Genomic DNA, 16,369 nt, shown 5'->3' with positions numbered 1-16,369 from the left:
AATTTGTAACACATAAAAGTATCTGATGAGTTCAGGAGATCTGAAGGCTCATGTTTTTAGGGGTCTAGGGAATCACTGGTTTTATTTTTAACTGTACTCTTCGTATTTCACTGATTTCAAAGACAAATATTCCAAGCAGCATCAGGAAGTGGAAAAACATACTGCATCACTGAAGCTCCTCAAAAAGTTTGCATTCTATGATTAATTTAATGTTTCATACACATGTATCTATGACAGACAGGAAAAAAGATGGGAAAAAAAGCATGGAGAAAATAAAGGTAAGGAAAGTTAGCAAACTAGTCACTGAGGGGCTCTAGAAAAGATCTAAATGCCATCAATCCTGCCTTTGTGCCAATAGAATCTATGTTCTTTTTTCACAGGAAATTGTTTCTTGTGAAAACACCACTCACTTTGGGGAACTTGAAGCTTTCAGTGCTTTGGTATCCTTACTTTGTTTAATATTGAATCCATATGAATATATGCAGCTTTTTTTTAGTGTTATTTCATAGAAAATTGAACTTTTACATGTTTTCTACAGAAAAAAAATACTAACAAATCTCCTTTCTGTATCTTTTATATTTTCTTTGTAGAAGCCAATTCAATAGAGTCTGTATCAGAGGGGATTCTCTTTCAATTGTTGATCCTGAAATGTCAATGCAAGCTTATTGATAAATTCTATAATTTCCTTTCCGTGTCATAAAGGACCATACTTTGTAGATCTACCTTCCACGGAAATGAAAGACTGTATCTTTGTAAAAGATACTGATGACCAAAAGGGGATGTCTAAGGTATCTTAGCATAAAATATAAATTTTAATCCACTCACAAAAGCAAATCTAGTTATTTTAATCTAAGAAGAAATTCAAATATATAATAAAACACTATAAGAAAAATCAGCAATTTTGATCTGGGAACACTATGCCAAGGACATGCAATGTTTTCAGATAGCCTGAAAGCAGAACAGTTTCTGCTCCATTTGTCTTTCAGCAGTGGTCTTAGCTCTTTAAGTCAAAAGAAACCAATCTTGTAGACCCAGAGACAGTGAGAAAACCATGCCCTGTCCACACTTATCCTAGTAAGACACTCAATGAAAACACCCTCTCAAGATTGGGGTTTGGTTTGGTTTTGTTTGGGGGTTGTTTCCTCACACTTATGTTTTGCTTTTTAAGGATACTTTTAGCTCATTTTTCTCTTTGTTAACATTACATAGCACCTAAAAAAAAAGCACAAGTGTGTTGGCATTTCTGTGCTAACTGCTGAAAAAGCATATAACCTAGACCCCAGAGAATCTAGTTAAGACCAAAAAAATCGCTAACTGAAAAGCTGAAAATCACTTTCATATTAATCTTGACTATGCCATAAGCAAGATTACCCTGCCCATAGATCTTGAGCTTGAGTCTTCTAAGGGAAAAATAACTGAAACATTAACATAGTTTGCCCGTGTTAACACAATAGTTCTGTTATTTTCACTTGGGCCATACTCAGCTGTGCTGAATGTGCATCCCTGAGACAGCCAACTCACACTCCTGCCTGTACTGGGGAACTGACCTGCACAGGCAGAGGAGCTCACCCCGAGCCTCGGCTGGCAAAGCAGCATTGTCTGACTGCAAAGGTGCTGGCTGATCTAGAGAAAAGGAAACTTGATTGCATGTTACATGTCCTTGGGAAGGCTTTCAAGGGACTCCTCAACCAATGACCTCCACCAGCCTGCATCTACACAGGCTTTCCCACCTCAGCCAAACCAAGGAGACATGCTGGTCCCTTGCTGGCCCACGGTCCAGCTAGGGAGAAGAGAGCTGGCTCTCCCCTCACCAGGGCTCAGTCAAGCCCTGACTTAACTTTCTAGGTGGGGGAGCGAGCCGGCGGGATCCCCCTGAGGAAAACCCTCTCCCCGAGGCTTCCCCCCTCAGCCCACCCTCGCCCCTTCCCGCTGCCACGGTGCCAGGTGCTCCTTTCCGAGAGCCGCCCCTGCCCGCCCGCAGCCAGCGCAGAGCAGTGTGGGCCGCACGCTGTGCCCTCCACAAAGGGACGAGCCCCGCCGGCCACTGCAGGCGGGACAACCCGGGTGAGGGGGTCCGGCGAGCCGCCCCCTTGCACGGGGCACCCCACGCTCCTGCAGCCCGACCGCGCTTCTGCCCAGCCCGCGGCTGCCGCTGCCCTGAGCCCCCGGCCCAGCCCGGCCCGGCCCGGCCCGGCCCGGCCACCGCCGCATCCCCAGCGCCCCCCGCCCGGTCCCTCCCGGCGGCACTGATGTCACATCCGCCGCCCGTGTCCGTCCAGCCGCGCTGGCTCCGCCGTCTCCCGGGCCCAAAGTTTGGCGGTGGGCTGGCCGGGGGCGGAGGGGAGGGGCGGGGGTGGGACGGGGCCGCGGAGCCGCTCTGGCAGCTCGGGCAGCGCCGGCCTCGCCCGCCCTCCCCGCGCCGAGGCTGCCCGCGGAATGAGCGTTCCCCGGGCGGCTGCTGCTGCCGCTGCCGCCTCCAGTCGGGCTCGGGCGGGCGGGCAGGGAGCGCGGCTGCCGGCGCGGTCGCTGCAGCGGGAGCGGAGTGAATGACCGAGAGGAGCGGCGCGGAGAGGCAGCCCCGGGATCAGGATGCGGGCGGCCGCCAGCATCCTCAACCTCCTGCTGCTGTCCTTGCTGGCCGGCCTCGATCCCTCCAAGGTAGGAGCCGGCCGGGCGGCAAGTTCTCCCGCAGCGGCGGAGCCGACCCGCACACGGCGTATGCGGTAGCGGGCGATGCGCTGGGCGGCCCCGGGGAGAGGCGGGTGCGTGTCCTTGGCCGTCCGAGGGGCCAGGCGGGAGAGCTCGTGGCGGGAATGGCTGTCCCCGGCCCCGGGATTCCCGGCCCGAGGCGGGACAGCCGCCCGCGGTCAGGGGGCTGCGGGCGCGATGCGGCGGCGCCCACGACCCCGGTCCCGGAGCGCAGAGCGGGCACCCCCCGCACCTGCCCGCGACCCCCGCACCGCCACCCACAGGAGCTGCACACGCCGCAGAGCGGGCTGGGCGGGCTCCCCCCTGCCCGAGGCCGGCAGCTGTCCAAGGCCGGCAGCTGCACAGCCGGAACGAGCGGCGATCCGTCCCACCCAAGGCATGGAGGCGTTTATAGCGCTGGGTGACTGCACCAGTGCCGGGGAGGCAGCGAGGCGCTGGGAGCAGAGATCGACAGCCTCCGAAAGGAAATAAATTTGTTTAGAGTGGAACCGGAGGCATCACGTGAAGACACTGAATTTGGTACTATAGCCACGCTCGGGGCTGCTGCAGAGTGCCGTTATTTTCAACTGTGTTCAGGTCACCAAAAGATCACATCTGATACTGAAGTACTGATAAAAGCAAACAATATGTTTTAGCCATGCAACCTGGTTTATGACGGAGATTTTAGATTAAGTCCTTTAAAAAATTGGAATTGCACTATACCACTTAAGAGCAATAATGACTGAAAGCCCCTAGGTCTGCAGCTGTCTGTAGAGCTGTATTTTATAGATGTAGAACTTGTCTCATTTGCCTTTTTGTGGTGTGCGGTCTTGTAACTGTGAACATTGAGAAAACAGTCTTATAGTATTGCAGTCTACTACCAGCAGCAGTCTGTACCGTGTTGCCACAATTTATATTGTATGTTGCTGAATGCCAATTTAACGATACCATTTAGGTACCAGACAACCACGTGAGGCAATGTTCAGCTCTTCTGGCAGGTTTTTCCTTTAAAATAAAGATATTAATCATATACAAGTATGCACTGAATTTCTAACAATATGGAAAAGATGCTCCTCTTTAAAAACATAAAAACAGAACCTAAAAAGGAAGCCAGTAGAAAGCTGATTTACGCATGCAGTATTCTGACTGCTTTTCAATCAGTAAGATACAGTGACAACTTAAAAAAGCAGGACATGGTAGAGAATCAATAACATAATCTAAGAAATCAGTTATATCAATTCTATTTAATAGGAGCTATTTGAAAGCATCAGCTATTGCTGTGTCTGTAGAGAGTCATCACGCAGTGCACACACAGGAGTTTCACATCTGTGCAAATAGCAGCACATGTTCACATTATAATTACAGGTTTCCACACACGCATTTTCTTTATTTTTCTGTCTTCTCTTACCCTTAGTGAGATCTATAAAGTTAAATACTTAGAGACACTGCATGAAAGCAGGAAAACCAAAATTTGTGTCACTCTGTCCCCAGAAGAGTAGAATCACTAGTGAAACAAACAGCTGATAGAATTATTCTTTTAGTTCAGGCTCTGAAATAACAGTGGGAAGAAATGTTCCATCTTATGTGTCTGTCACCATCCAGCACTGAAAACCAGGACGAGGCACTGGAATGAAGTGGCATAAATTAACTTTTGAAACTTTGCTTCCAGCCCTTTTTGCTTTGGCATACTGTGCAGAAGGCATGAAAATGCCCTTCTATTCATCACTCTGTGTGACATTTTCAGGGATATTAAAATGTTCTTTACTGGCTATTTTGACTTTGTCAAGGGTCAGGAATAAAAAAAGCTAAAAAATCCTTAAGATTAGATTAAAATTAGAATTCTTAGTCAAAATTTGGCATCTATCAGAGTTAAACTGGGTTTTCATAAGCAAAAAAACTGAAGTCAAATTCATGCTACACCACATTAAGCATAAAAAAGATGCCACATGGCACATAATTAATGTTGTTGACTATGAACAATATATTTCATATTTCTATGAAAAATTATATCTGCAAAAATGTTTACAGGCTATTTTTAGCAAAAAAGTACAAGTTCTGACTGAACTCTCACTTTAGAAATGGAACTAGTACTCAATTATTTATCTTGCTTTATGCTAAATTGAAATAGAATAATTTTCTGCTCTGCAGGTTAGGAAGCAAATATATGATATGAAGCTAATTGTAGAAAACAAGGGGATGTTAAATTCCTTCTTTGTGCAGTATGCTCATGATTAGACAACTTTTTACATGCCCTTGACACTCACAAACTATTCAGCTTATGGAGATAAATCTCATCAGACATTTCAAGTATACGCAGTACCTTCCTATTGGTGTCCCACATAATTTTCAGGTAATAATTTATTTTACTGATCAATTATTTTAAAATAATGCCTGGGGGAATAAAAAAAGCTCTAATTTAATACCAGGCCATCACTGACTCAAGACTGCTGTCCACAGGCACTCCTATCACGACAGAGATGTTATGCTAAACTTACTCGGTTATTTACTAATAGTGAAGTGTTTAAGTATCGCCATCTTATGGTAAAATATGTAACAAAAATTTCTATATAATTCTTCAGTCTCTGGAACATGAACATTTAATTTCAACCACAGTAATTTATTGCCCATGCTTCTGAATTCTTTTTTTTTTTTTTTGCTAATAACCTTGATATAGAATATTGACCCAGTGAGGAAATGTTTCTTTAACAAATTGAAGACAGCTCACTAACAATAAATTTAACACACTTAATGCTAATTACTGAGTATCAATTTAAGGTACTTATTAAATGTTGTATTTGTTAACTTTATTCTATTTTTTCTCTGTATTTACATAGAAAAATAAAAAAATATTGATGATATTTCATTAAAGGTCTATTTCCAGCAGAGTGATTAGACATTCAGCAGGAAGCCAGCTAAAGGGAAAGAACTTCAATATAAAGCCTTTCTTTTGTCTTACTCTTGAAAGAATTATCTTGAAAGAAGAAACTGTTCAAGATTAGGACATTTCTAAGAGTTACTGCTAGATGGCATATCTGTGCTGCTTTTCTATACCTGGAGTTTTCTGTAATGGCCTTCACAGTATGTAATGTGGACTTCTTTTGTAAGGGTTGCTTTGCTGGCCATCATTTGATAATCACAGTAGTATAACCAAGCAAGCATTTTACAGTCAGGTAAAGCTGCTCCACATAGAAATCAAGCTCAGTGTGTTTACAAGTCTAGATGGCATTTTTTAAGTTTAATTTTGAAAATTTAAATAGATCTGAAAAATCTGTTCATGTTTCAATGCAGTTAATGAACTTCAGGCCTTTAAATTTTATAATGGCTATATATCCTACATCTGTTTCATTTCCTTTATTTGAATTTTGCAAAAAATGGGTCAGAAGACAAATGCCAAGTACAATCCCAAATGGAAGCTTAGTATCATTAGGGACAGTTACAGAAAGCAACTGTGATTTATGTTCCTTGCTCAGGATAACAGGATGTTTGGGGAATGTTAACACTAAAAAATAAAAGCAAATTTGAAAGCAGTCATCTATTTTTGCATGCTTAATTAAACTTTGCATTTTGATCTTTAGAATGGCTGTGTTTCTAGATTTAAAAATTATGATTTTCCCACATAGTCACACTATACAAATAGCCACTAAAATCTTTCTTTTCCCTGCATTTCAAGAACTTTTCAGCAGGAAGAGTGCCCTGCTTTAGTGCTGCTTAGCAATGCAAATTAATTCATCTCTATTGCAAGATTTTATAAGAATACTATGTACAAAAAAGGGTTACCACAATATACTATTATTATTGGAAATATGACTCACGAGACTACAATACACCGCAAAATTTAATGGAAATCCCATTACCTACTTGGAAATTAATTGACCCTGTTTCCTACAGTATTAGTAGTTAGTCAATATGGAAATCATACATAATTATTTAGCCTGCAAGATTTAAGAATGCTCTAAATCATTAATTGCTGAATGTGGTCAACTCTCACTTGGTGCCTGTTCTCCCATTTCTGTGCAACGTGATTCAAAAGCCATTGAAGAACATCCTATTACTATGAATATATCCTGGGCTTTCTCCCAGATGTCATTCCAGTTACGTTACTCTCTCTCTAGTAACTTCAGTCAATGTGTAAACACCAAAGACTGTTAACACTACTGGTTCTTCCTGCAGTGATCAATCCAGTGCCTTCCGACCTTTCAGTCCTGGGAAAAAAAGGATGCTTCATATATTTTCTGTTCATCTACACTCAATGTCATACATCCACCATTATGTTATATAAAATCACAGAAAGGTATTCACTACGTCATTTTAAGTAACATATATTAAGATATTGGAAGAGAATATGCAAAAACACACACATGAGTGACATCTGCACACGTGCTAACTCTCCTGGTGCTATCAGACATCACATGGTCTTTAAAGGCTTTTTAAAACTGTTGATGCTATGGAAAGAGGTCTTTTTTTTTCTCTGTTTAAAAACAGATTCCTCTTCTGCTTACTATTATGACTGCTACTCCTTTAAATACACTCAAAAAACAATTCTATGTGTTATACTAAATCTCAAAAAAATTGTATATGTATGTATATATATATGTATATACACAGACATATTCTCACAGGAAACAATCATTTTTCCATTAGATGCATATTGCCTTCAGGTAACCAGGCTTCCAACTTTCTTCTGTATTTGGCCAAGTCATAAGCCAGTGAAGGAGAATCAATTCACAAAATATACCAGGAAGAAAAAGAAGCAGGAAAGGGGACTGTCAGGACCAGGAAATGCAGTATTGCAGCTATTAAAACAACATTAAAACAGCAGCTCTAAAAATGGTGCTTCTGCTTGGCTAACGATTTACCACAGTTGTAAATTTCAAGTTAAAATACATGATGTTCATAAGGAACCTATGAAGAAATGAACAGGGAGTCATCAGAGAGAGTCCAGGCTATTTTGGGCACTGAAGTCCCCTTTTTCAATACTGTAGTATGACAGAAATGCTTCAGGGCATCACTTAAGCATTCTTACTGAATCTTCACAGAAAACCAGTTAAAATTCAAAAGCCTTCTGTAAATCTTTGCAACAGTAGTCTGGGAGAAGTCCTCTCAAGGACTGTCTTTCACAACAGCAGCAGTCCATTGGTACTGCTTTACTCCACAAGGCAGTAGATTTCTTGTTTAAGATGAAACCTAGAGAAAGGTTTGTGTGCCTGGGTTTGAATACAGAATTCTTTTCATAGTAAGAATTCAGAAACAGTGGAAAACTTCTCTTACTTTCAGAATTTCAGAAATTTGTGGATTTACCTCGGATTTCCAGACCAGATCTATTATTCCCATGTTTTTAAACATGTTTTTAAACCAAGATGTGTGACCGAAGCACATGGTTCTATCCACGTTAACAAGTCCACCTAAGAACTTAGCCAGCAGAATTCTTAGTCCTCTAGGTCAGTAAAACACAGAAATACAGTAGCAATACATATTACTCTTAAAAGTACTTTGAAATGTATCTTGAAGACAACCTCCTATGTCACAGCATTACTTCCAAAAATCAGTGATACTTCACTGTAAGCATGAACTGCAGCTTCCAATTTTTTCATTAGTGACTCAAAAGCAACTGACTTTCCATCAGCAGCACAATTTACTAGAACACTTAAAACTATTTCAAAAACATTTTTATTGTCATTGTTTTAATTACTGACATTAAGGAGCTTCTTAGTCTAGATTTGGTTTTGTTTGGAATTGGAGAATTCATATTTCTGTCTTAAAGAAACACCATGACACCAGAATGCAACATAACAAGGCCCTCTGTATGGATTAGCTTATCCCCATTCCATCCTGTTTGGAATAGGGCTAAAAGATTTTTCAGTAAATAGGGAAATAATCGATGTATCAGATAAAGAAAGTTAGTACCAGATGTCTAGTGACGTATGTGTTGTCTAAAACTAGATGATCTCTAGGGTTCCTCTTCACTGGCCAGCTTCCAGAAAGTTTCCTAAGAACTACCTTTTCCAACAACATGACTGATTCATATTAATTAATTGAATACACCAGACAATGTCCATGCTTAGGGAAGGAAACACAGAGCACACAATATTGGTGATACAGCCAGTTAACATCGAGAAGATAACTGTATTAATGGATAGAGGAGCACACACAATAATTTGCTTACTCGGAGTTTCATGGTGGTATGACACATAGCATATGCTTTTTTGTCATGCTGTCATCTGTTGCCTTCAGCTTCCAGACAGAGGTTTACTTCTCAGAAAGCCAAAAAGGAACAACCAGGCATATTTTTCATAAGTCAGTAAACAATCATAAATTGGAACTTAAGTTATAGCCAAAGGCCTATTTAATACCAGACCTGTGGATATGGAATTTTGTAAATTCTCACTCAGCTGCTTCTATAGCTATGTCTCTTCACAAGAAAGAAAAACATTTTATGTAATTACTCATAAAATATGCACTCCTATTTATTTAAAACTTTTTCCTCAGGAGGAATTAGAGAAACTTCACTGTTCTGACCTTTTCTGAGCCTTTCTCAGACTTTTAAAGCACTTAAATAACTAAGCTAAAGCAGCCCCAGATAACACAAATGTAACGTGTTTCATCCTGCGTTTCCCTGAAGAACAGTCATCTGTCTGCTGCACTGCCTTCTAACTGAACAAATCCTTGGAACTGTGATTTAATGTTTCTGTTTACTTATTTCACCGAAAAGCATATCAGTCAGCATAACAGTCCTCATAACAGCAGCTTAAGCAAATTCTGAAAGCAAGTAGCCATTTTCACTGCTCTGGTGTTGGAAATTGTGTTTGCTTTCTCTGCAAGCTGCAAAGTAACCTGTAAGGGGGGAGCCAGAACAACTGGAAAATACTAACTCTGTTTAGAGTGAGAACTGAGTGAACTCTCTTATCAAGGGCCAATCACAACATGGTGAATATTATTCTTAAATTATTGGGACATGTTATTAAAAAAGAGTTTTGTAGAGAATTTCTTGAACCTCCTAGTTTAGAACCAATGCTACAGGAAAACACTTCAAAATGCGTTTCAGTGTGTCTCCTTTCAATGAGACAACTAAGCACTTAAATAATTTTCCATATATGATATTGTAAATGTTATTTGAGTTTGGACTTCAGCCTTAAAAATAGATTTACACAAATATGAACTTCAGCACATTTAGAATACATTAATACCTGTGGTGACAGCAAATAATACTGATCTGATTATAAAAACAAACCTATCATATGCTTCCTTACTCATATTAAATGAGGTTTTTCAGTCTCAGCCTCCCTACTGCAATTATTTTTTTCCTATTCCTTTTGTATAATCTCTTAAATATTATCCTAACTATTCTACCTTCTTATAGTAAGACTGCATTTTCAATATATGGTATCAGGATGTTTTTTCCAAGAAAATACACAGAAAAAAGTGTAGTTGTAACATTGATCTATTGTTACAAACAGTAACAGATAGTACATAGAATAGATGATGATACAAAAAATGTAGATACAGCTGTAGATACCTGCACTCAGTTCAAAGTAGGTGTGTTTGAATTTCTTATGAGGTCTCAGATCAGTATTGCTTGCTGTCATCACAGGTATTTCTGGGCACTTGCATAAAGAATATAGAGATGTATGTCAGGCAGAGTAGCCTAAATACAAAGATTGCCACTGACCTGTTTTCCCTCCTGTCTCTGAATACCTGCATACTTACCAAAACACTAAAAACATGAGTGTTAACAATCTCCCATGAGGATCAGCTTTAGCCACAAGCAAAGATTATGGTCTCCTATATTTCTGACTTTTTAAAACCTCAGTTCCCTTCTGACTCTTTAACCCAAAGGCTAATCCTGCTTCCACCTTTGCCTGCCCCATAACAGGCAGGAATCTGCTGACTTCAGATACCTCCTCAATCCCCAGCACAAATTTTGCAAGTGCTCTTGCTTTTCTTTGTGATTAATGTGTTGATATGAAAATGATATGGACATTACTGTTCAACAAGCTCAGCAGTATGTATGTTAGGAACATATGCAATTAAACTAGGTATGCAAAAAAAGTAGCTGAAAGATGGAAGCTATATTCCATACTGTGTCACACAAAAATTAGTTTCCAGTTTTATGGAAGTGTCCTGGCCCAGAAGAATATACTGAAACCAGAAGCAAAGAAGTTCCTCTAAGGTAGAAGGGCATGTAAATAATAGAATTGGCTATGTCTTTACTCCACTACTGAATTTGCATATAAAACTACTGAAGTTATGTATGCACCACATATTCCTACGGTCTGTGATATGACAGGTTCACTTATGACATCAACAAGTCTGTTAGTTGTGGCTCTTACAAGGTTAAGTAGCTGATTTGCATTCTAATCCTCTTTAATAAGAAGTTTATAAAAATAATTTTTAATGACCTTCTGCTATACTAGTTCTGCAGACACTGCTAAAATAAGCACTTCCATATTAGCAGATGGTATAGAAATACATTTCTACCTTGTTTCCCTTCCATACTACTTGCTGTGATCAGCAATCTATGCAGCAACAATTCAAAGAGTTCATATTTCTGTGCTGTAGTTGTTGTCTTTTGCTGATCTTTCTTTGCCCTCTGGACTTGCTTTTTCTCTTAAAGCTACATGCATATGCTGTTCAAGTTCAGATCAATGAATGTGAGTATCTTCACTACAGTGATAGAGCAAAATAAGCATATCCAAAGTTCCAGGTACTGACCTTATGTTTACATATTGGGACCCTTCTGGGTTTAGATGGTTGCTGTTGTCCTTATCTGGAGTGGATGTTGCTGATGCAATTCTGTGAGAACTCAAAATAGGTGCAATGTTATGTCCTTTAAAACAGCAAAATACAACCTCAGCCTGTGGAGAGATATATACAGATACTTGTTCCCCTTCTGTTTCTCAGTGAAACAGACCGTGCATTTGAAGAAAATTTTGAATGGAAAGATTGTCTTAATCAGTGTTCTCAGAATGCTCCATTTATTTAGACCAGGGTGTTTATCTTTTTCAGATATGAAGTGCTCCTTCTCTAAGGTGGTCTTTCTCACCTCAAGCAATCAGAATGAAGAACTGCATTGGCTAGAACACAATGGTCATTAAAAGTATTTCATGAAGCAATAACTTGCTTTTATGAGTGCCACCAGGGACTAGATTGAGGAATTTTAGAGCAGCCTGAGAAGTTCGGTTTCTCCTCCCAAAAATACCTTTATTTATACTTCAGTCAGTGCTAGCTTTCCCCCTCTTCCTCCTTCCGCTATGAGCTCCAGAGAGCAGCATGAGGAAGAAGGCAAATGCTACACATCTGCTCTTCCAATTCCTTCAACATCATCCGTGTGTGGAGGGATGTACAGGCAGATCTGTTCCTCTACTTGTTGGACTAGACAGTGAAATTATCCCTGATGGATATGATGGCTTAATTTGTGTTTCTTCCAGCCTGAATGAGAAGTGAAGAGACATGCTTCCTTTGCAGAGTTCAAAACCAGAAGACAGAATGACATGGCTTCCCTGATATCTCTGATAAGGCCACTGTATAGGACGCCACCAGGCAATACCAAAAGCATTTTTTAAATGAAACAAAAGGCATTTTGATATAATACTGGTAGTAATCTGTATTATTCAAATTTGCCCAGTTCTAGATTTGTCAAGTGAGAAAGCTACAGTAATGGCTATTACCCCTATTGTGCATACAGGAGAAAAATTTACCCAGTTGCTCCTGGCACTCATACTACATTCACCAGTGTCTGTCAGGAATAAAATTAATTGCTCTTGCTGATAGCTCTTTCCCATTTAGAAATACCATAGAAATTAAATAATGTTAAGACTGGTTAGGCCATTGAGTCCATCTCCTTACAAGGGACATGACCAGTTTGTGTTTTCTTATATGGTTTCCCATATCACTTTCTAAGTGGATGATAATAGTGATGTAGTTATTGAAAAATGTGCCTGATAAGCCCTAATTGCCTAGCTCTTCTGTTAAATAGAAACAAGGTTGCATCTTTTCTTCTTCGGAATTTTCCCAAACTATATGCAAGTATATATTGTCTAACACTTACATCCCCCTTCTCATTAGCATTCTTGGACATAAGCTGTTTGTATTTTGTGATTTTCTGTTTTTAATAGCCTCTGCTGCCTAAGAATGACTGATGTTATATTTTGTCTAATTAGTCTGGACCCCTACCTCCAGTAACTATTTTTGTGTTAAATTATCACTCTTTTTTATCCATTGCCATAAATTTCAATTACAGTTCTAAAGACTTACTGTATCGTGCCATCATTAGCCTCCCAAACTTAGGCAGATTTTATGAAACTAATAAATGTGATATTTTTCTTTTCTAATATTTTTGCTTCCTCTGCAAAAAAATCTGCTATCATTAGCTAATTTACTACCAAAGTCCTTAGGCTTCTCCTTTCTTCTCTCTCCAAAATGCTCATTGTTATTCTGTACCCACACACTCCTTGTTTGCGATCTTGGAATGCTTTCTGGCTAGCCACATTCCTTACAGGTGCCCCTAACAGCTAAGGCATTTGTGTTTGCAGTATTTAGTTGCCTTTAGAGGATGGCTGCTTTTTCCAGGAACCTGATATCTTTTGGTTTTGAGAGATTCTTAAAGAGTTTTGCTAAGTTTTGACAGATTCTTCCAGTCCCCTCTATATCATTTCATATGCTGAATTTTATTATTTTTATTATTATCTTTAAAGTAATTGAAATAAATTCCTCTAAGCTACAAATAAGAGCATGTCAAGACAAATGCACCCTTTACCTAAGGAAAGTATCCCAGCATTACAAGAATTCACAATTGTGGTTCATGCATCATATATGTTTGATTTTACTTGAAAGTCTGTAACAGACAGACCTAGTAACTTGTTCATTGGACTGCAAAGATTTTCAGCTAGACTTCCAAGGGCATATATCCAAATTCTGGAGCAGTTACTCCAATTAGTATCAGTTTAACTAAAATGCTTTATGGCAGGGAGTGAAGAGAGGCTGAAGAACCCACCACTGCCTAAAGGTGCCTTTTTTTTATATATTCATTGTTTTGGGAGGCCATTTTTTAATATAAGTCTGCTTGAACAAAGTATGGACTGTAGCATGAAGAACTAATGGTCAGCATACCTACCACCATCAATTTAAACATAATCTGAAGAAATATTTTAAATAATCTACTTGCTCATTTTAATTCTTTTTAAAAATTATATCCAGTCAGAAAATTCACATTTGCAGATCAGGCATGTTACTTCAGAGTCCCTGCATTTTCTGCTGAACTCTGAGTTCAGAACATTTTAAAATTGTCGGCATCCAGTCAGAGACATCCTCATGCCAAACAGAGCACATCCTCCCCATTTCCAGTCAGTGAGGCTTTGCACTTCTGTTTTCATGAGGTGTGCCCAACCCTACAGTCACTGATTTTGGGGGAATTCTTGCCTGACAAAATGACAAGGCTTATTCCACAGCATGAGTGCCGTGGTGTCTGTTAATTACAAGACTGCTTGGAGATCAACTTCCTTGAAGAGTAGCTGGCTGAAAGACCAGATATAACACTGGAGGTAATGGGAACTTTGGAACAAACCCTTAAGTGCCTAACTGTGTATACAGGCTATGCCACTGCTGACTCTTAAAAGTGAGCTCTAAATCCAATTCAAAGCTATATGCTAGACCACCTGCACTGTTTACCTTGAAACTTCAGTTGTCAAATGGCACCAAAATTGTTAATTCTGAATTGTGTCGTTTGAAACAGTGCCTACATTATAAATGCTGAATGTGTGAGATATCAGCCTTATAGAATAAAGTGTAGAATCAATCTCAGTTGAAAAGGCTGTGATACAGTGAGAGCTTGTGATGAAAAGAAGGATGAAAGTAATAAGGACTTAGCAGAATGTGCTAAATAGTGGACACATTGTGAAAAATGTACTAGATATTCTGAAAAGTGGGAAGAATAGGCTTAGAAAGGGAAGATAAGAAACCCAAATGATAACAGTGTGAGGATAAAAGAAAGAATTCTACTGGGAACAGCCTGGAAACACTGAAAATGGAAAAAGTTGGATGATATCTTGAGGGCTGTTTTGTCTTTCATAAAGGCACTGATCTATTAATAAAAATAAGACTAATGGTATGAAAATAGATTGGGACTGGGATATATTTCATTAAAAAATATACTGCTGAGTGTCTAAAGAAAGCCCTGTGGATGTACCTCTCTCTGCCTGTCAGCCAGCTGTGAGTTAGAATGCTACCACACCTGTGGCAAGGTCAGCAAGCTTATGCCCATCAAAGATTATCTCTGCCCAGACAAGCACATGAGCACAAGATGCCTATGAAGGAAATGAGGATGAAAAATATCAAATGATTCAATATTTTTCTTTCCTAACACAATGCCCTCAGCAGATAGGAAAGAAAACAGAAATAAAATCTTCCACAAATAGTTATTCCAATTTTTAAACAAACCTAGGTTAAAAATTGTTTATACTACTTTTCTAGCAAGCAAAATAAATGATGGAGTAGCACATAAGTGAATATTGTAATATATTTTTTAATACAAGTTTATATTTTTACTTGCATTTATGTAGGGCAACAAATTTGGCATACTCACTTAAGAAATACCAATATACTTAAGGCTTATCAGTCCAAAGTAGCTCAAATTTTAGCTTTCAGACTTGTGAATTATTCATAAAATAGCTACACACCAGGAATTATTTATAGAAATGTTGCTGAAAATAGTACTCTGTCTGCCGACTGATTCTAGTAAAAGAGGAAGATAATTTTGTTAAATTGTTTAGATCAAATTATCTGCTTAGCCTTATTATTGAGTATACAGTGCAGTCTATTTTTAACTATAATGGCATTCTCAGCACTTCTCAGGAGAGTATGATAGAGCCGAACAAATTCCACTGCTTATGTTCTGTAGGCCTACTGTGAATGTACAATTATGAACAGATTCAGTATGAATTTGCTTTGAATTGCACTATCTTTCACTGCCTTTCTGGGAACTGCTAAGCCATCCTCTTCTGTTTGTGTCCAGATTTTTGTCTTTTGAGGATATCATACACTACTGCAGAAGAATCAATATATCTTCCTACGAGAAAGAGTAAATAACACGACTTTTACTATGGGATTTGCAAGGGATTTGTATAGTACAATATCAAGACCATAAATTTCCTTATTCTATAGCTAGAAAAGGAATGTGCTGTAGTTAAGTTAGTCTGAAGTACAACGAAAATACATTAGGACACCTAGGCCAGTGTTTCTGCACAAGGATCAATGGAGTTGCAAACAGTCTGCACTGCAGCAGGGAAACAGTGACAAAGACTATGGAGTGACTTAGAGCCAAAGAACATCAGAGAAGCATCTGATCCTAGAAGCTCTGTCCTACAGAACTGGTTTACAGTTTTTATTTATTCTTGCTGCAGAGTTATAAGACATTTTATCAGAAAAACACAATCACACTGCACTCCAAATCAAGTTCTTGGGGAAAAAAATTATTTTATTTTCCTATTTCAGTACTCTTTTTCTATTACTCCTTGGGGGGGAGAATAGTTTGGATTTCTTAGATATTTTTGCTCTATCATTTCCATTAAAGGAAAAAAAAGAAACTTGTGAGCTCCCATATATGACATCAGGAAAACATAAATGGGAGTTAATTTCTTCATTAATACCAGACAAAGTCATCGTACTTTAAAGGGAGGAACTATCGACA

General features: G+C 39.4%; 1 protein-coding gene and 1 long non-coding RNA gene across 3 annotated transcripts in view; one reads left to right on the top strand and one right to left on the bottom strand.

The window, feature by feature from the left end:
• The window catches only part of LOC127477049 (uncharacterized), a 157,433-nt gene extending 155,286 nt beyond the window's left edge, over positions 1 to 2,147 (bottom strand). Inside the window, exon 1 of the long non-coding RNA XR_007906828.1 lies at positions 1,548 to 2,147. This is a non-coding gene — a long non-coding RNA (uncharacterized LOC127477049). The remainder of the gene's footprint in view (positions 1 to 1,547) is intronic.
• A 158-nt stretch (positions 2,148 to 2,305) lies between these two features.
• OLFM3 (olfactomedin 3) overlaps positions 2,306 to 16,369 on the top strand; it is a 50,795-nt gene continuing 36,731 nt past the window's right edge. Inside the window, exon 1 of one of the 2 annotated variants that reach the window (XM_051800525.1) lies at positions 2,306 to 2,658. In XM_051800525.1, coding sequence (XP_051656485.1) covers positions 2,590 to 2,658 — 69 coding nt within the window. In that variant the 5' untranslated portion in view covers positions 2,306 to 2,589. The remainder of the gene's footprint in view (positions 2,659 to 16,369) is intronic. The other variant, XM_051800516.1, reaches the window with a different exon arrangement.

Source organism: Manacus candei, unplaced genomic scaffold, assembly GCF_025592945.1.
Source record: "Manacus candei isolate 608988 ecotype Guabito, Panama unplaced genomic scaffold, ASM2559294v1 h1tg000005l, whole genome shotgun sequence".
Classification (NCBI taxonomy): domain Eukaryota; kingdom Metazoa; phylum Chordata; class Aves; order Passeriformes; family Pipridae; genus Manacus; species Manacus candei.
The sequence above is the reverse complement of the archived record's forward strand: the minus strand, read 5'-3'. Positions and strand labels throughout refer to the sequence as shown.